Below are 21,009 nucleotides of genomic sequence, written 5' to 3'. Positions count from 1 at the left end.
CTCCGCGGTACCCCGACTTCCAGAGACAGAGCTACGGGAGACGCGGCTTTCTCTCCTCGGTTCCTCAGCTCCCAGTGACTGGAAGCTGAGGCACCGCAGAGAGAGAGCTGTGTCTCCCGTAGCTCAGTCACTGGGAGCCGAGGAGAGAAAGCCGCGTCTCCCATAGCTCTGTCTCTGGAAGTCGGGGTACCGCGGAGAGAGAGCCACATCTCCCGTAGCTCCATCTCCAGAAGCCAAGGAACCGCGAAGAGAGAGCTGTGTCTCCCGTAGCTCCGTCTCTGGAAGCCGAGGACCCGCGGACAGAGAACTGTGTCTCCCGTAGCTCCATCTCTGGAAGCTGAGGCACCGCAGAAAGAGAGCTGTGTCTCCCGTAGCTCAGAGATGGAGCTACGGGAGACACAGTTCTCTGTCCGCCGGTCCTCGGCTTCCAGAGACGGAGTTACGGGAGACACGGCTCTCTCTCCATGGGTCCTTGGCTCCCAGAGACGTAGCTGCAGCAGCTCTCTCTCTCCCAGAAGCGGAGCACACAGTCAGTCCACACAACAGATCACACAGATCTGAATGAGCTGCAAGTGTGCAAACAGTGTTGACAAAGACACGTTTGCTTAAGTTTACGTTTAATTTATTTCTTTTTAATGAACCCCTGAACCAAGATAACAACATAATTGACTGAGATATTTGCCTTTAATCCAACCATAAACACATGCCTAATGAATGAATGAATGTGATGGGAACAAATGCATGATTGGACCCCCAAATGGCACAACGTCAAGCGTGGCGTCACACTTAACAAGCGGATAGCAATTTTTACAACAAGTTAGTAGCACTTTGTAAAGATGCTGTGGTTGGCTTCTTGTGTTTCAGAGGAAGCTCGGGTTGTGCTGGACTTCACCCTTCCAGTTCACTAGTGTTGTGTGACTGGAGAAGTCCTAGCTTAATACAATATCAGTTTCATTATCCTCCCTGAAGTAATGAGACTTTTTAAAGCCCCATTTCACCCGAGCAGGCAGGTCTGCTGTTCTGGCCTAACGTGTAGAAGGAGGCAGTCTCCAGTAACAGTACACAGAAGTGTGTATACACAGACGTACAGAGTCCTGACAGTGAGTCCAGCTTACTGCACTGAAGGTATCAGACTCTACGTCAGTATACACTCCTCCCTCGTTGGTCCACCTTGTAGATGTAGAGTCAGAGACAGTAGCTCATCTGTCGCTGCACAGTGTGTGTCGCTTGTCCTCTAGTCCTTCATCAGTGACACAGGACGCTGTCGGCTGGATGTTTTCAGTTGGTGGACTGTTCTCTGTTCGGTTTAAAAACTCCAGCAGCACTGCTGTGTCTGATCCACTCTAAACCAGCACAACACACACTAACACACCACCACCACGTCAGTGTCACTGCAGCGCTAAGAATGATCCACCACCACGTCTCACCTGCTCTGTGAGGGTCCTGAGCGCTGAGGAACAGGGGGGAAGTGGGACGGAAAACAGTCTGTAATTGGGGTGATGATATTTCATTATATTTTAGCTATGACAGCAGATGTGTAGTTAGTTTGATGAAAGAGATTTGTGGTAAAGCCTGCTCATTATAATTTCAGAAATGCTGTGAGAATTGTGGAGAATGGTGGTCATTTTCATGGAGTCCTTATCCAGATGATGGAGTGGAGAGCCTTTGCTGTCCGCTCACATTCAACATAAGCTTCTAAATTCATCCATTTCTTCTCAAAACCTCTAATTTACCAAACATAAACATTATAAGAGACATATGAAAATAAATATGATGTCCACCTCTGAGTGGCCTCCTACAAACAGAATAATAAATAAATAGTAAATGAAAGGTTCCTTAAAAGTCTAGTGTCCAGTAACTGAATAACATTCTTACTACATTGTTTCACATGTTCACAGTTCACACACACATGCACCGACATACCCAACACCCAAAACAAGCCCCCCTCATTGTCCCCCATACATTTAGGGGCCGTGGATCATTTGTGTCATTAAAGCTGAACCATTGCTGGACTGTTTTTGTGGCTAAGACCTTTGTTCCTCTCCCTCCTGGTGAATCCGAGTGTGGTCAGCACCTCACATAAACCCCATGGTCGTGTTGACAGCAATTCAATCATGTCGTTAATCCCATTCACTTCAGATCATCAAGTGTGCAAATGGATTGAGGCCGTTTCGGGACGGGCCCCGGAGCAATAAAACTGATCACTTCATTCTTTGTGTTGTGACAGGAGTCGGCTACGGGTGACCTCCAGTCACCTCTGACCCCTGAGAGCATCAACGGGACGGACGATGAACGGGTCACGGCTGACGCCTCGCAGAACTCGGAACATCGGGCAGAACCCAACGCAGTGCCCTTCCCTCACAGGTGAGAGTAGAGAGGCACGGTGTGTACCCTCTGTGTCCGGACATTTATCAACACCCCTTAAGGTGGCACCAGACACAAACAGCTTGGATAATCTCAGCAGTGCACATCTGTATCCCTTTGATCACCGGTCAGTTGTAGGAGCAGAACTATGCCTCTAGTAAACAGCCTCTTACACTAAACACTAAATAGTTAAAGGTTAATGTGAAGAAATGCCATCAAATCTTCACAACAATGTGCTAGACACATAGAAGTCACTATTATTCTAAAGAATAAAGTTCTAAAGAATAGAAATGAATGCTCACAAGAGATTCTTTGATGGTGAAGCCTCAGTGACGTGAACAGTGACATAGTGATTATAATAACGTGCAAATTAACGTATTATTTCCCGATTTAAAAAGTCTGTGGCCCCTGCCTCTTGGAAGCAGCAGTGGGATAAAGTCATAGCCTCGTAACCTCTCTGCTTTAATATGAAATAGGCACAGAGAGGTGCAGTGTTGGCCCCTACATGTCAATTCATGCCGTCATCCATTATTTAGCTCCCCCCGGCTTCCCTGGACAGCACTAAAACATTAAATTAAAACACTGTGTTACACTGCCTTTAAATATACATGAAAATGTGCTCACATCCTTTAGCGTGAAAGGCACTTAGTGCAAAGTCAGGCATTTCTGCCGTTCAGTTCTGTGATTTAGGAGCAGAGCTTCATTGAGGAATGTATACACAGGAATGTTGCCTTTAAAATTGGGTACTGGTAAATTAAACACCCAGTCCAACCCCTAAAACAGAGGTATTCATTTATTCATTCATTGCTGGGAACTGCTTATCCGATTCATTTAAATTTAAATATGGTTCATTTGTTAAAATTTCCTCTCAGCAAAGGTCCGAACTTCAAAAAGTCTGTGTAACTTTTTATAGCTACAGCTATCGCTACTGACTAACATCAACCACATTTCATATCATTCATTCATTCATTCATTATCTGTAACCCTTATCCAGTTCAGGGTCGCGGTGGGTCCAGAGCGAGGGAGGAAACCCACGCAGACACAGGAAGAACACACCACACTCCTCACAGACAGTCACCCGGAGGAAACACACGCAGACACAGGGAGAACACACCACACTCCTCACAGACAGTCCCCCGGAGGAAACCCACGCAGACACAGGGAGAACACACCACACTCCTCACAGACAGTCACCCGAAGCAGGAATCAAACCCACAACCTCCAGGCCCCTGGAGCTGTGTGACTGTGACACTACCTGCTGCGCCACCATGCCACCCACATTTCATAGCATTTAATTTAATAAAATAGGAGACTTTTAACACACACTGAACTCGTGCCGTACTCTATGTCAGAAATGGCTCACTCTTTACGTTTTTGTCTTTCTGATTTTTTTACTTTTATTGTCAGCCCTCGTTCAGCTGTGAAAGCTTTTACTGGTGAAGAGCTCTGTTTACTCTGAGGCTGTGAACAAAATGGCTCCCGACTCCCTCATTAGTACTGTGCTTTATAGTGAGGCACTATTTAGTTCACTAAGTAGTGCTAGAAACACAAGTGAATTTAGACATGTCCACTTTTCGTTACTAAGCAATGGTCACAACTCTATTCACCAATCCAGGGGTGTATTCCCGCCTTGCGCCCAATGATTCCAGGTAGGCCCCGGACCCACCGCGACCCTGAACTGGATAAGGGTTACAGATAATGAATGAATGAATTAATTAATTTATCTAAACTGAATCGTATTGGATTTTCACGGGGTCCTGGTCTGGACTGATGTCTGCCATTTGGTGATGTATGCCCTAAAAACTCATGTCTGTTCAGAGTTACAGATGTAAAAGTTATTTCCAAGATAAAAGTCCCCTAATACGTTAAAAGTGTCTTAGATATAACTACCTTTGCTTTTATTTAGTATTCACAGATCTATGAATATACAGTTAGACCCCACTTCTATCTCCATCCACCACTCTGCCCCTTGCCTGCAGCTTGTTAATGTAGTTACGTTTAAACCCTGACGTATTAATCCTACCTGCATTACTTTCATATACACGGTACATTCTGCTGTCACTGTGGGGGTACCTTGAGGGTTTTGTTGATTTCATACATTCAGTTTAATCTTCAGGGCTTATGTTCTAATTTTATTTTGCAGAGTTCAGTGTGAAATATTTACCTCTCTTTCTGGAGAAGAGAATGTAATGTATCTTTAGTGAACAATAGTGTACCTTTACTATACCTATTTTTCTGACAGTAGTAGAAATACAAGTAAAAGTTATTATCATCAAGTTATTAGTCATTATCTGTAACCCTTATCCAGTTCAGGGTCACAGTGGGTCCAGAGCCTACCTGGAATCATTGGGTGCAAGGCGGGAATAAACCCTGGAGGGGGCGCCAGTCCTTCACAGGGCAACACACACACACACACACACACTCACTCACACATTCACTTACACATACGGACACTTTTGAGTCGCCAATCCACCTACCAACGTGTGTTTTTGGACTGTGGGAGGAAACCGGAGCACCTGGAGGAAACCCATGCAGACACAGGGAGAACACACCACACTCCTCACAGACAGTCACCCGGAGGAAACCCACGCAGACACAGGGAGAACACACCACACTCCTCACAGACAGTCACCCAGAGCGTGAATCGAACCCACAACCTCCAGGTTCCCGGGAGCTGTGTGACTGCGACACTACCTGCTGCGCCACCGTGCCGCACACTGATAGTATTGTTAAAGTGAAAATATTACACCTCTATGTTCTGTATTACATTTCCACAGTGTAGACAGTCCTTTGGTTTGTTTTCAGTCAGATTACATAGTGCAGGCTTTCATTTTGTCTTTAATAATTTAAACAGAAGTGTGGCAGGAGTGTATGATTGAATTGGCTGCACTGGCAGTTTCATAGGAGCTACTTTATTGGACGGCTTTGCAGTTCATTTTCACAGCCTCACACACACAGTTGTGTGTGTGTGAGTTGTGTGTCATCAGTGTGACTGTGGTGGAAAAAAAAACTCGTTCTTTTAAACCCTGAACACATCCCTCTCCATCTGATCTCCACTTCAGAGCTGATACAAAGCTTTCAACACAACATACACCTTTTTTTTTATTACACAATTTAATTTATTTCTATGACGTGCTGCTTCTGTAACGTAGCAAGCAGTCAATTTCTCAGGTGCTTCTTCTTCACTTTATGAAACAGTGTGGTGTGTTCTCTCTGTGTCTGCGTGGGTTTCCTCCGGGTGACTGTCTGTGAGGAGTGTGGTGTGTTCTCTCTGTGTCTGCGTGGGTTTCCTCTGGGTGAATGTCTGTGAGCAGTGTGGTGTGTTCTCCCTGTGTCTGCGTGGGTTTCCTCCGGGTGAATGTCTGTGAGCAGTGTGGTGTGTTCTCCCTGTGTCTGCGTGGGTCTCCTCCGGGTTACTGTCTGTGAGGAGTGTGGTGTGTTCTCTCTGTGTCTGCGTGGGTTTCCTCCGGGTGACTGTCTGTGAGCAGTGTGGTGTGTTCTCCCTGTGTCTGCGTGGGTTTCCTCCGGGTGACTGTCTGTGAGGAGTGTGGTGTGTTCTCCCTGTGTCTGCGTGGGTTTCCTCCGGGTGACTGTCTGTGAGGAGTGTGGTGTGTTCTCCCTGTGTCTGCGTGGGTTTCCTCCGGGTGAATGTCTGTGAGCAGTGTGGTGTGTTCTCCCTGTGTCTGCGTGGGTTTCCTCCGGGTGAATGTCTGTGAGCAGTGTGGTGTGTTCTCCCTGTGTCTGCGTGGGTCTCCTCCGGGTTACTGTCTGTGAGGAGTGTGGTGTGTTCTCTCTGTGTCTGCGTGGGTTTCCTCCGGGTGACTGTCTGTGAGGAATGTGGTGTGTTCTCCCTGTGTCTGCGTGGGTTTCCTCCGGGTGACTGTCTGTGAGGAGTGTGGTGTGTTCTCTCTGTGTCTGCGTGGGTTTCCTCCGGGTGACTGTCTGTGAGGAGTGTGGTGTGTTCTCTCTGTGTCTGCGTGGGTTTCCTCCCACGCTCCAAAAACACACGTTGGTAGATTGATTGGAGACCCAAAGTGTCCGTAGGTGTGAATGTGCCACTCTGTGAAAAACCTCCAGGGTGTGTTCCTCTCTTGCACCCAGTGATTCTGGGTAGGCTCAGGACCCACCGCGACCCTGAACAGGATAATGGTTACAGACAAGGAATTAATGAATAAAAATAGTGTTCCTCTGCTGCTGTGAGTCACCCTGTAACACATAGTCACTTAACATTCAGAGCTGTGGGAGCTTTTTGGACTTCTTGACTTCTTTTACATGTTAACGGCACTGTTCTGTACAGCGCTGAAATTTAGTGAAAGAGAGATTAATTAATAATGTAATGACAGAATAATAATGTTAAACTAATAAATAAACATTCTCATAATTATTTTGCTAATTTTTTGCTGGCTAAAATGTCTGCTCCATTAAATAGAAAAAACATTTAACTCATCTGTTACGTGGAGTTGGAGCTGTCTGTGGGCTGCTGGGTTATCTATCTCTGCCTAAAAGAAGCGTGGTACTGCCTTTCTAGGTGGGTGCACTCTGATGCTATTAGAACATGAGGCACATTTCTAGATTAAAGGGCAAAAATAAGGCTTTTGGAGTTGACCTTCCGTGGATAAAATGCTCTTCACGTTTTTGACCTTACACTGGAAAGTTGTTTAGATTAGTTTTTCTTCTGAGGCTTAAAAGATTAATGTCTTTTCGTCCTTTCTCCTTTCACTCCCACATGGGTTTATGGGCTAGTTCCACAGTCTCAGTGTTTCTTCCTTCCTCCTTCAGTTCGACCACCATCAGTAAACACTGGGAGGCTGAGCTGGCCGCTCTGAAAGGCAACAACGCCAAGCTAACAGCTGCTCTGCTGGAGTCCACAGCCAACGTCAAACAGTGGAAACAGCAACTGGCCGCATATCAGGAGGAGGCCGAGAGACTACACAAACGGGTGAGAGAGAGAGAGAGGATATGAGAACAGAGAGAGAGGAGATGAGAACAGAGACAGGGAGGGGAGATGAGAACAGAGAGAGAGAGAGGAGATGAGAACAGAGAGAGAGAGGAGATGAGAACAGAGAGAGAGAGAGGAGATGAGAACAGAGAGAGAGAGGAGATGAGAACAGAGAGAGAGAGGAGATGAGAACAGAGAGAGAGAGGAGGAGATGAGAACAGAGAGAGAGAAGAGGAGATGAGAACAGAGAGGAGAGAGGAGATGAGAACAGAGAGGAGAGAGGAGATGAGAACAGAGAGAGAGAGAGAGAGAGGAGATGAGAACAGAGAGAGAGAGAGGAGAGAGGAGATGAGAACAGAGAGAGAGAGAGAGAGAGGAGATGAGAACAAAGAGAGAGAGAGGAGATGAGAACAGAGAGAGAGAGAGGAGATGAGAACAGAGAGAGAGAGGAGGAGATGAGAACAGAGAGAGAGAGGAGGAGATGAGAACACAGAGAGAGAGGAGGAGATGAGAACAGAGAGAGAGGAGGAGATGAGAACAGAGAGAGAGAGGAGGAGATGAGAACAGAGAGAGAGAGAGGAGATGAGAACAGAGAGAGAGAGAGGAGATGAGAACAAAGAGAGAGAGGAGATGAGAACAGAGAGAGAGAGAGGAGATGAGAACAGAGAGAGAGAGAGGAGATGAGAACAAAGAGAGAGAGAGGAGATGAGAACAAAGAGAGAGGGGGGATGAGAACAGAGAGAGAGAAGAGGATATGAGAACAGAGAGAGAAAGGAGATGAGAACAGAGAGAGAGAGAGAGAAAGGAGATGAGAACAGAGAGAGAGAGAGAGAAAGGAGATGAGAACAGAGAGAGAGAGAGAAAGGAGATGAGAACAGAGAGAGAGGAGATGAGAACAGAGAGAGAGAGAGAGGAGATGAGAACAGAGAGAGAGAGAGAGGAGATGAGAACAGAGAGAGAGAGAGGAGATGAGAACAGAGAGAGGGAGGATATGAGAACAGAGAGAGAGGAGATGAGAACAGAGAGAGAGAGGAGATGAGAACAGAGAGAGAGAGGAGATGAGAACAGAGAGAGAGAGAGGAGATGAGAACAGAGAGAGAGAGAGAGGAGATGAGAACAGAGAGAGAGAGAGAGGAGATGAGAACAGAGAGAGAGAGAGAGGAGATGAGAACAGAGAGAGAGAGAGGAGATGAGAACAGAGAGAGAGAGAGAGGAGATGAGAACAGAGAGAGAGAGAGAGGAGATGAGAACAGAGAGAGAGAGAGGAGATGAGAACAGAGAGAGAGAGAGGAGATGAGAACAGAGAGAGAGAGGAGGAGATGAGAACAGAGAGAGAGAGAGGAGATGAGAACAGAGAGAGAGAGAGAGGAGAGGAGATGAGAACAGAGAGAGAGAGAGAGGGAGGATATGAGAACAGAGAGAGAGAGAGAGAGAGAAAGGAGATGAGAACAGAGAGAGAGAGAGAGAAAGGAGATGAGAACAGAGAGAGAGAGAGAGAAAGGAGATGAGAACAGAGAGAGAGAGAGAAAGGAGATGAGAACAAAGAGAGAGAGAGAAAGGAGATGAGAACAAAGAGAGAGAGAGAGGAGATGACAACAAAGAGAGAGAGAGAGGAGATGACAACAGAGAGAGAGAGAGAGAGGAGATGAGAACAAAGAGAGAGAAAGGCGATGAGAACAAAGAGAGAGAGGAGATGAGAACAGAGAGAGAGAGAGGAGATGAGAACAGAGAAAGAGAGAGAGAGAGAAAGGAGATGAGAACAAAGAGAGAAAGGCGATGAGAACAGAGGGAGAGATGAGAACAGAGAGAGAGAGAGGAGATGAGAACAGAGAGAGAGAGAGGAGATGAGAACAGAGAGAGAGAGAGACAGAGACAGAGAAAGGAGATGAGAACAGAGAGAGAGAGAGAGAGAAAGGAGATGAGAACAAAGAGAGAGAAAGGCGATGAGAACAGAGGGAGAGATGAGAACAGAGAGAGAGAGAGGAGATGAGAACAGAGAGAGAGAGAGGAGATGAGAACAGAGAGAGAGCGAGCAAAGAAAAGAAAACGAGACGGGGAACAAAAGAGAGTTTCTTTAGTCCTACATCAACTGCTGATTTTCTGTGTGTGTGTGTGTGTGTCTGTGTTTCAGGTGACAGAGTTGGAGTGTGTAAGTGGGCAGACCACAGGCATTAAAACCCAGAAGACGGAACTGAACCAGACGATAGAGGAGCTAGAGGCAGAGCTCAAGGCCAAGGAGGAGGTGTGTTTTATTGCGTTGCTTTGCTCAAAAGTCACCCGACAACCCCCTTGTAATAAATGAATTCAGCTTCTTCAAAAATTCCCTTAGGACACTTTGTCCAGTAAAATGGGCCACTCTACAGTGGACCATAATGTAAAGGGTTATCGTCTCCAGAATTATCACGATAAACAATAATATCACGTTAAAGATCATTTACGAAACGCACGGGGCCTGACATCTGTTTCAGTCCAGAAGGCATTTTTCTGCAGCCTGTAGGTGATCTCCACACCAAAGGTAATGCGTCAGTACACCTCTATATTAATCAGCCTTTTACACCTGCTGCACACGTCACGTGGTGCCATGGCGGTAACACACGAGTCAAGCACAGTACAGTAGTCTGTTTTATCACTTTGGGGTCTGTTTTTGACACGTTCCGAGTGACAGTCCGGCGGTTTCTACACAGAAACAGTAAAGAGCTCAGTTTTCCAGGCACAAGAATCCACTGTGCACCACCATTATTCTGTCAACATTTCGGGGCAGAAGGCCCTCCTGTTCCGTGTCAGGAGAGAGATGACCCCTGCTATGATTTTTGGGGTCTTCGCCTGGGGACGTAGGCTGGAGGTGCGTTAATTAATTAATTAACCTGTTTGCTGGCATTTCTTTAGGCCGAGGCTACTGTACTGCAGCTGCACACGAGCCAAAGTTCCCCATGGCCCAAGTTCACTGAGGCTCTAGTGACTAGAAATGTTCTGAACTGTCGCAGACGCATACAAGCTGTTACTGCAGCAAAGAGGGATTCCCTTATTTCCCCCCAAACCGTGCCTGGTGTTTATTGCGCAGTTGATAACGACAGCAGTAAAATAACACCACTAGCCTGTGTCTGCGGTATTTAACTGTATTCGCTCGTTTTCACAGGAGCTGGAGCGACTAAAATCGGAAGTGGAAAACGCTCACGAGCTGCAATCCCAGAAGGACGCAGTAACACACAAACTACAGGTGAACTACCATGTGACACGGGCTTTTACTACAAAGTTTGGACTCATCTGTGACAGGGAGCACACCCAACACACACACACATACTCACATTGATATTGAGGGAGGAGTGAGTGCAGTTCCCTTAAGGCCAAGGCTGTTCCCAAATGCTGCACGTGCAGATGAAAATACACACTCAGCCACTGTAAAATAAACTACAATAGTCATGAAATAGTTAATAGCCATGCAATAATTATGTCACAGAATGAATGAATGAAGGAAGGAAGGAAGGAATCAACATAAGAGAAAATAGCTAAATAATTCGTAAGAAAGCAATAAACGAATTTGAAATATATGCGAAGCAGCCAATCACATGAACACCACATGAATGGTGCATGACTGTGCTACTGAAATGGCGGCGCCTGTAGACGGTCAGTTGACCTCGTGTGTGTTAGTCCGTGCCCATGCTTATATAAACACGTCTTCGTATAACATTTGCGAGGGTACGCATAGTCTGTTTTCTTCTCTTTAGGGAAGCTGTACTGTATAAAAAATAATCATCTTCTGAAATAATAAAGTTTGTGGGTGAGAATGGGACAAACCCTGCAGAGTTTCCCACGTAGACCTCTACCCGAAACAACCCGTTTATGATCCATAGAGCGGGTCCCCCACATACGGGCACAGCCAGGTTTAAAATTCTTAAGTTACTTTCTTTAGTAAAGCTACAGAAACGTACAAAAATGCACTTACTGAAGGTTCATGCTTTGTTTTCACCGTTACAGAAAAAACCCTGGACGTTTTTCCCTGACCTTGTACCACCCTAGTGTTAGTACGTTCTTTCTGAGCGTGTTTGTGTGAATCGTTTTAGGAAACAGAGTCAAGGAACATGGAGCTGGAGGCTCAGCTGGCCGAGCTGGAGCAGCGTCTGGAGAGCAGTCAGGTGGAGCAGGAGTCCTTCAGAAAGAGCCTCCGCTCTCTGCTGGAGCTGCTGGACGGAAAGATCTTTGAGCTGACCGAGCTGAGGGACAGCCTCGCCAAACTGATCGAGACTGGGGCCAGCTAGAGCCCTGGGTCTCCACTGCGCCCTCTAGTGGGGAAACACTGACATTAAATACACACACACACACACACACATACACGCCAGCACAGTGTACAGGGGCACGATACACTTGATACAGACGTATTCAGGCCTGCATGCAAACAGATGGACGGTCACTTCTGCTACGGACCGTGGGTTTTAAAAAAGTACACACACACACACACACACACACTTAGTTCACAGGTGCACTTCCATAAAACAGGTGCCTGCACATAAACAGAGGGGTTTACAGACAAACACAAACACACTACATGATACTGGCCTTGCTGCCTTTCTTTCAGTCCTTCACACTGACACCTACACACAGCACAGAGCAAAGGTCAGAGGCCTTCTTTTATTTATGTAATGTCCAGTCAAAACTGCCGTCAGGTACGTGCTGCTAATTATTCAAGAGCGACTGATGGAGGAAGTCCAAGTTAATAGGACCCCGACTAACCATCCTCTCTTCTCACGCTCCGGTGTTAAACCCGTGTCCGTCTTCACATTGGGAGGAGCCAACTCTCACGGAGAGAAGGAAATAGACACAAAAGAAGAGGAAACAAAACGAAGGAGCAGTGGACGGGCCGCTCCAGAGCCCACACCTCGACATGACCGATAGCGTTCGGGATTGACTCGGATCAAAAGAAGCGGGGAATGCGTCCAGCAGCTGTGACTGACCTTAGGAGGCACCTGTACTGACCGTTTTTGACTGGACATTTAAGTTAATGACAGGCGGGTCTGTTTTTTTGCAGAGTACTGTGCGCATAGTGTTGCTTTTTCACACAGAGAGGACTGTCACAGTGTAGTATTCTTCCATTTCAGCAGCAAATACAGGACAGAAACTATGCTTTTCTTACATTTCCCGGAGAGTTCCAGCGAACACTGAATATTTCTGTGTGAAAACCCTGCTCCAATCAGGTCTAACACTATAAAGTGATGTACATTGTTGTTGCCCTTTTAGGTCGTGGTTACGGTTTTAAGGCACAGGAGGCGAGAAACGGGACTGACGATTTTCCAAAAGCTGTTTTGGGAAGTAAGGCTGAACACAACTGGACGTTTGCGAGGCCTAAACAAGAGATTGACCGTAAAAAAACAAACCCAAGTCTTCGGCTCTGCGACTCGCCGTCTTTTTCTACATAGCTGCCATCCCTCGTGATTAAAAATGCATTTTATTTTTGGAGGTAATCAATCCAGGTCCCTGTTTGGTCACGAAGGACGTTGTGTTCATGTGGATGCCACACAGATGCGGAAACCTTCCTTCCACATATCTGAGCAATACAGAAAAAAGAGTTATATAGATATATACGCGTGTGTGTGTACAGAGGGACTGAGGGAAGACAAACTAGCATCTCACTATCAGGTATTTTACTTCCCTCTTTGAAAGAGAGCTAAAGGGAATACACTCAAACACAACACACACGCTGCAGACTGCTCTGAGTTTGCAGCGAATTACGTACGAAACAGTCGTTGGTTTCTACACATTTTTCTAATCTCTAAATATCGCAGATTTCTAGTGCACTTGTGAAAATGGAACTTCTGAGAACTGAGTGAATTTTAACAATGTTTTGTTGTTTTCTTTTTGAGGTCCAATGACCGACTCGATGCTGTTTGAGTTATTTATTGTAAAAATATATTCACAGATGTTGCATTCTACAGGTTTTTTGGTTGTTTTTGTTTTTTTATTTTCATTGACCTCAAAAGAACATTGCTTTATCATTTTTAAAATCGTGTGTGATTTAAAATAATATTATGGCTGTTTTTTTATGTGGAAAAAAAAAACTGGCAATATTTTTAAACTATTTAATTATTATTCAAAAGGGAAATGGAGACTTGGAAACACTTGTACAAAGCAGAGAGACTTTTTTTTTTTGTTGTTGTTGTTCTTTTTTCCTTTTGCCAAATCTGTTTTCCTGTACAGATGAACTTGCTCAAGTTGCCTTTGGTACGAAAAATGCATCAACGGTAGCTAAGGTACTACGTGGGGGTTTACTGTTGCCAAATATCTGTGAGACAAGACAGATGACTTACAGACCCTGTAAATCCTGAAGAACACTCTTAAAGGGCTTGTTGTTGGTTCTAGTACTTCACAGGACGATTCGTTGGGTTGGTTTCTCACGTCGTTACACTATACTTTAGATGGGGGATTGGTTTGAGTAATAATTTTCAATGTTGATTATAACACATGCATAAACACAATTGTAATTGAGTAATTTATATTAAAATAAAGTAAGAAAAAATAGACCTGGTCTATTATTTAGAAATGAGGAAAGCCAGCCTCCGCTCTTCCACTAGTGTTTGACGTCGGTCTTTAAACCATTGATTTCCTACCTTCCTCCACAGGTTACATAGTGCAGCCTCTGCGGTGGTTGAGGGTGGAGTAGCAATGACAGACATGTTTCTTCCTGTTACAGCTCAGTGGAACATCGTAATGATTTTTAAGCTGGAATTTTAAGGTAAAAATGCTACCTAGTGTTGCTTTAATTTACTTTATTTATTTACAACCATGGCTTGTTTGACTCACTGTGGCCCCTGGAACATTGTGGAACAACGTGGAGTTTTTCCAAAGCTTTCATGATGATGAGTTCCGTTTGTTACTTTATGCTCTCTCTCTCTGTTCTCATCTCCTCTCTCTCTCTGTCTGTCTCTCTATCTCTCTCTGTTCTCATCTCTTCTTTGTCTGTCTCTCTCTCTGTTCTCATCTCATCTCTCTCACTCTCTCAAACACACTTAGAGACAATTGCACACAGTCATTCCACCTTGGAACACGTGTTTGGACAGTGGGAGGAGACTGAAACATCTGGAAGAAACCCACTCAGACACAGGGAGAACACACCACACGCAACCCCAAGACTCTACTGCACCACTAATATTTAATCATTAAAAATAAATAAGTCAAACTCAGTAAAGTCAGCATTCACTCTGACACACACCAACACCAACACACAAACACACACCAAGAGAGTTTTAATACTTGCCTTTTATTTCCTTAAAGGGGAAAAATGCATTTTGAAATTACCAAACAGTTATTAGGAATATAATGATTGGAAAAGCAGAGTAAATGGAAAAAAAAGATAAAGAGAATAAAAAAAAGAAAATCAGATTCCTTTTACCTTTATGGTATTGCTATACATTTGCTTTTTTAAATATTAAGTTTTACTCAATAAATACATGTATTTAATCAATCATGCAGCTAATGTCAGGTTCGCTCTGTTTCATTACATTATTACATTATGATACAGGTGAAAAATAGCCATTTTTCAGTTTCTATTTTAATATTGCACATTTCTAGTGACTGACCCAGGCGTCCAGTCACACACGTCATTTTTAAAATTGTTTAGTTGCTAAACGTTGGAGGGAGACTGGTTGGAAAGTGTAGTGTCGGTGCAGAATAAAACATTTGGGGGTGGATTTAAAAAAGGCAAACAAATAATAAAGCAATGCATAGAAGGTGTACGAGAATAACACAGTGATTAAAGAGTGGAAAATGTATTATTAAATAATAATAATAAAAAAAAAGCTAAATACAGTACGAACGATGGACTTGTTTTTTTTTTTTTTTTTTTAAATAAAAGTGTAGCTGAAAGCCACAATGTCATCATTAAAAGAAAAATACAAAGCCCCTCACCACGGATGTGATCTCAGATCAGTCTTTAAACCAACACCACTCTCTTCTAGAAGGCAGAGACTGATCCCAGATCACGTGTTTTTTGGGGGGAGGGAGGGAAATTCCTTCAACACCAGACAGTACAGATGTCACACGTGCTGCAATGCAACATGGGTAAACAAAATCACACACAAACAGATGTGCATCGATCCCCACGGCTGTTGTAGGGACAATTATAAAAGTGATAACTTCAAGAGTAAGGTCAGCACTTAAAGAATGAGTCTAACATCAGAACTAAAGGTTTTTTATGTAAGAACCATGTCCCTAAAACGTCTCGGTGGTTGGACCCTAATGGTTTAGTGAAACTCTACCACACCGAGCGCTCATTTGGCAGAAATCTGAAAGCGAAGTGTGTGCGAGGTCAGCGTGGAACAGCAGGAAGTGTGCGCTAGCTACAGTATGAGGCATCGTCAGTGAGGAGTTGTACCACGTTTCACATTGAGCAGAAGAGCGGGAGCACCATGAGAAACCGCTGATAGTGCTGCTGTTAGGGGCCGGGCTGAATTTTACAGAATGAAGTGAACACTCGGAAACAACATCCTGCTTTAACAGAGCTACAGCGTGTTCCTTAAGGGTTAACTCCATTCATTTGAAATCAAACAGCCATTCAGAGTGGTGTGGTGCTCACAGCGGTGGTGAATGGAAGCAGACGTCTGAGTGGAGACTCCTCCTAGAAAGTTATGATATGAACTGGTTACGAAATAGTCAGTGAACATTTTCTTCACCATTTTACCAGCGTCAGCGTTTCATATAAAGACACTGTAGTCCACAGACATGGAGACGCCTGTTTTCTATCACCTCCTCTGTAAAGAAACATCTAGAACCTACCACTTCACACCAAATAAACATCTTAATGACTGTCCACAACCGCTGAATTACAGCAACGTTGAAGAATCAGCAGACCTCCACTTCAGCACAATCCAAAAACCTTTGACTAGGTCTTGAGCATTAACCAGGAATATAACGATTGGTCGGAAATATATCACATCATTAATGGACCACTGAAGGGGGATAAAGAGCTGTAAACCTGTAGAACAAGAGCTCAGACTGTGCTTTTCTTCAGAGAGTTCACAGGCTGAATGTCTGTGTTGTGGCTGATAAAGAAATTAGGCAAAACTTTACAAATACATCTCAAACAGAACAGAAAATCTGAAATTAAAACCACAAAGATCTAAATGAACTAAAGATTTATAGTCAGATAAGTCAAGAAACAGTTATAAATCAAGCTTGTTTAAAAAAAAAACGTCTAAAACATTGCTAAAAGACAAATCGGCACTCGTGAAGGGTGTAGTAAAAGCTGTCGACTGTAGGTGGCACCAGTGCTTCAACACAAATCAAGCGCACTCTGCCCTTTCTCTCCGGAACAAGTGAGCTACACGCTGGAGAAAACAACACAAAAAAACAAAATAAAAGCCCTCCATCAGCGGCTGGAACATCTTCCTGTGAATCAGCGTTCAAAATAAAAGCGGAGAAACCCGTAAACACAGGTTTCAGACGAGCTGTGGCTTCTAAAGCATCGTCAGGAATTTTAATCACAAAGCGGTGTATATTCTGCCTGTTACTGGCCTCAGCTGCAAAGGCTTGAAGTCTGACACTGTCCAAGGCCAAAACAGCTGATTGTTCTGCTGCATTTTTAACATCTTCAAAATGTTACTGAAGCTCAGCTCTGTCAGTTTTACATTTGTTATTTTTTTAAAAGCAGATATTTCACTAAAACAACGGATGGATGTTTGAAAATAAAGGAACACCTTTTATAACCAGTGGCTGGACTGATATTAGATCATGAATTATGAGTTAAATTGGGGACTGAGAGAGGCAAAAGAGGTAGAGAGACAGAGAGAGAGAGGGGAAAGAGGGAGAGAGAGAGAGGGGAAAGAGGGAGAGAGAGGGGGGGGAAGAGGGGAAAGAGTGAGAGAGAGACAGGGAAAGAGTGAGAGAGACAGAGACAGTGAGATTTACTGTGCTGTATTACAACAGTGTTAATAAAGAGAGAGACAGAGAGAGAACGATAAACCTTGATGCCCAGTGGGTGTGTGGTCAGTGGTGTGAGGAGTCTGAATGTTCTGTAAAACCTCAAACACATCTGGAGCTTCACACTGAGGTAAAGACACAACCTGAAATCCTCCGTAAACGGCTTTAAAACAAGGTCCTACGTTTGTTTCCTTCACAAAACCAATGCTCATCACAAGCTGAGACAGTGAGTGAGTGAGTGAGTGGTGTGGAAAATGATCATGTGCATTTACATCACAGCGAAGTGAACACTATCAATATCAACAGTATGATAAACAACGATTCCAGCGTGTGCAGGGTTAATGTGACTATGACACATTCAAAGAATCCGATGGTTAACTCCCTTCTCATTCCCATGAAGAAGATAGAAGCTCAACTATTTATTCTCTCTGCTGCTTTCTTCCTTCACACACTGTTGCCCCTCTCTACTGAAATGAAGAGAGGCCAAGTGTGTCACCGTTACATAACTGCCTCACTGTTACTGTGCTCCACAGTAGAGTCACACCGGTGCAGATTTATCTGCTCGATCCAGGTAAACGCATACGTACCCAAAAAAATACGTACGTAAATAAATAAATGTGTCCAGTACCACTTTAGAATGAGACTCCACTTAAGGTTTATCAATGCTTTACACTCTGTTCATAAGTGGTTATTAATTAGGTTGTAAATGCATTAAAAAGCATTAACGATAATTTCAGAATTAATAATCATATCATATACATTACCAATCAAAAGTTTGGACACATCTCCTGATCAGTGATTGGTGGAGTAGAGCTAGTCACTGTAGAGAACTGTGTACCAGCCCCTACCTCTGCACAGCCCCAGTTACAGTCTCAGACACATTCAGAAGAGAGCGGTTCTACAGATCAACTCTCGACGAGGCCCCGGCTGTTCACTGAAAACCGTTCCAGGTGACGACCTCATGAAGAGAGAACGGAGAGAGTGTGTGAAGCTGTCATCAAAGCAACAGGGGGCTACTGTGAAGAGTCTAAAGTATAAAACATAGTCTGGTTTCTTTAACACTTCTCTGTTTACTACATCACTCCATATGAGTTCCTTCATAGTTTTAACGTCTTTCACATTCATTTACAACGGAGAAAATAATAAAAAACAAAGAAAAAACACTGAATGAGAAGGTGTCCAAACTTTTGACCGGTGCTGTACATTCACAACATGTGGAAAACGGCCCAAAAACAAAGGAGACCCTCCCTGAGTGGGCGCCTCCAAACTTTTGACTGGTGCTGTATAGAAAGTGCACTGCTCTTTGCCAAAAAGTGAACACGCATCCATCTACAGTTTAACCTCAGATCCCTTGTCGCTTACCTCACTTTGTCCTCTCCTTCAGTTGACATTAACCCCGTCAGCTTCAGCACATAGCTTTTAATAGGTTTAACCATTTACTCACCAAGTTTAACCAATTAACCACCGATAGAATGTCTTTTTAGACTTCGATCATAACACGGTGTACGTAAACATGTGAAATGACTTTCTTTACCTCGACATTTTCAGTAACTTCTCTTTCAACATCAGACAAAAAAGAGATCACTGTTTCCCTTCTACTCTCCGTGTTGCAGATGATTATTAATAACTTTAAGCCTAATTAATAACCACATTTAAATAATGTATTAACCTTTATAAATGTAGTCTAATTTTAAAGTGGTACCATGTGTCCTTTTATTTTGGAGGGGATGTTAAGCAATACATCCACTAGAGGGCGGTTCAGAGTGAAAAGTATCAAATGACAACAACAAATATGGCGACGGTGGAGGAAGCGCTGATAAAGTAACGTTATTTTACAAAGAAACGCAAAAGAAGCAACGTTTCACCTGTTTTACCAGTGTTTCTCTTGACTATGGGCTGCACTGCCCCCTACAGTTCCCACTGGTACTGCTCTGTTCAGACTCAATATCCGCAAGCGTTCAGAGAATGTGCAGAAATACAGCCTTAACTGCAGCAGGGCATGGACAGAAGGCTCAGTGCGTGTTTGTATTTAATGCTGAGAATAAATGGGCCTTTACACGTTTAGAAAGCAGCAGTGAGCAATGGCTTCATCCTGTTCACCCAGTCAGTCACACGTTCACCCTGTCACTCTCACACTCACCTGTGGATCGTTTCACACACTCAGAACTGTGGCCAATGTCACACAGCCAATCCACCTACCAACGTGTGTGTTTGGACTGTGGGAGGATACCAGAGCACCCGGAGGAAACCCACGCAGACACAGAGAGAACACACCACACTCCTCACAGACAGTCACCCGGAGGAAACCCACGCAGACACAGAGAGAACACACCACACTCCTCACAGACAGTCACCCGGAGGAAACCCACGCAGACACAGAGAGAACACACACGCTCCTCACAGACAGTCACCCGGAGGAAACCCACGCAGACACAGAGAGAACACACACACGCTCCTCACAGACAGTCACTCGAAACAGGGTTAGAACCAAATACCTTCAGATTATGGAGCTTCAGAAAGCAGCGTTAAGTCCGTTTTTAGCTACAGATGATGAAATGGAAATAGCCGATATGTCTGCTTTAGACTTGCACTTCAGTTTTAAATACTACAAGTTGTTAATTGCGATTATTAATGCAGCGAAAACTTCATCACTGGCCTCACTTTGCTGTGATGTAAATGCAGTGTCTGTGAAGATTAAAGTGTAGGGATTGAGGATGGCTTCATGAACTGGTTATCTTCCATGTGCTTGGTGTGTGTGTACACTATGGAATATTCTGTGTACAGATTTTTAAGGAGTGACCTAGCTCTCCCAGTCAGTGCAGGGCAGCCCCTCGTCCTCAGACTCGGATTCAGGTGAAGCTTCTTTAATTCTGCGCAGAGCTTCGTGGATGCTGCGTGTCAGTGGGTCGCTGGAGTCTGACAGCATGCCCCTCGGCCCTCTCTGCTCCTGCCTCCGAACTTTTCTCAGCTTCACGCCTTTCCTGATCTGAGCCAGGATATTGTTCCCATCGTCCTCGTCCGGATCGGGCGCCAGGACGCGCAGCTCGGCTTTTCTCAGGTGGAAACTCCCTCGCTTCAGACTCGCCAGAACCTCGTCCATAGGAGAACTCGCTGTGGAGACAAAGAGAAATAACAGGAAACTGTCGCCGTGCACAGTTACAGGAGAGAGTAACAGGACACAACCTCCTAATCTAAAGATAACTACGTCCATGGAACAGCACAGAGCAACCCCTCCTTTTTAGTACACTGTCCCAATCCCTCTAGGGATGCAACATTCATTGATTTATTGATTGGTTACGAAGAATATTTAGCTCCTTCGTGTTGTTGATACTGATATTAATAACTGAGCACATTTTTTCTTCAGTATTTGCACGTTTCTGTAGTTTTTAAGTTTATTAGGTGTTTGTTTATATTCTATCAAAGATTTACTGATGGTTCCACATGGATGGTTTCTAGAGGTGTGCAAATTAGTTCAACACTGGATATGTTTTTCGAGAAAGATGGAGAGTCAGAAACCACTGCACCAAGCATTTCTGATATTTTACATTAGGTTTTCACCCTCAAAACAGAATAAACAATAAAAAAGAAATCCGTAGTAGAGACTGGGAACTTTAACGTGTTAGACTGTGATAAGCAGCACATTCGCCTCTCAGCGCTGGGATCTTGGGTTCAAGTCCCATCTGTGAGGAGTGTTCATGTTCTCCCTGTGTCTGCGTGGGTTTCCTCCGGGTGACTGTCTGTGAGGAGTGTGGTGTGTTCTCCCTGTGTCTGCGTGGGTTTCCTCTGGGTTACTGTCTGTG

General features: G+C 44.4%; 2 protein-coding genes across 2 annotated transcripts in view; one reads left to right on the top strand and one right to left on the bottom strand.

Annotated features, from left to right (window-relative positions):
- The first annotated feature begins 381 nt into the window (after positions 1-381).
- On the top strand, positions 382-14,107 carry LOC136668710 (homer protein homolog 1). The gene is made up of 6 exons (XM_066646387.1): positions 382-468; positions 2,228-2,364; positions 7,144-7,303; positions 9,435-9,545; positions 10,440-10,520; positions 11,365-14,107. The coding sequence occupies exons 1-6, from the start codon at positions 382-384 to the stop codon at positions 11,557-11,559; spliced, it is 771 nt and encodes a 256-aa protein (XP_066502484.1). The 3' UTR covers positions 11,560-14,107.
- A 21-nt stretch (positions 14,108-14,128) lies between these two features.
- jmy (junction mediating and regulatory protein, p53 cofactor) overlaps positions 14,129-21,009 on the bottom strand; it is a 48,657-nt gene continuing 41,776 nt past the window's right edge. The window contains exon 11 of the mRNA XM_066645260.1: positions 14,129-20,320. Within this exon, the coding sequence (XP_066501357.1) occupies positions 20,010-20,320 (311 nt within the window). The 3' untranslated portion in view covers positions 14,129-20,009. The remainder of the gene's footprint in view (positions 20,321-21,009) is intronic.

The sequence above is a fragment of the Hoplias malabaricus genome, chromosome 15 (assembly GCF_029633855.1).
Source record: "Hoplias malabaricus isolate fHopMal1 chromosome 15, fHopMal1.hap1, whole genome shotgun sequence".
NCBI classification, from domain to species: domain Eukaryota; kingdom Metazoa; phylum Chordata; class Actinopteri; order Characiformes; family Erythrinidae; genus Hoplias; species Hoplias malabaricus.
This window is presented reverse-complemented; position numbering and strand designations above follow the sequence as displayed.

Coding starts and splice junctions, on each gene's coding strand:
- LOC136668710 (XM_066646387.1), top strand. CDS start 382: ATGGAGCTACGGGAGACACAGTTCTCTGTCCGCCGGTCCTCGGCTTCC. Junction 469..2,227: donor ACACGGCTCTCTCTCCATGG/GTCCTTGGCTCC, acceptor GTGTTGTGACAG/GAGTCGGCTACGGGTGACCT. Junction 2,365..7,143: donor GCAGTGCCCTTCCCTCACAG/GTGAGAGTAGAG, acceptor TTCCTCCTTCAG/TTCGACCACCATCAGTAAAC.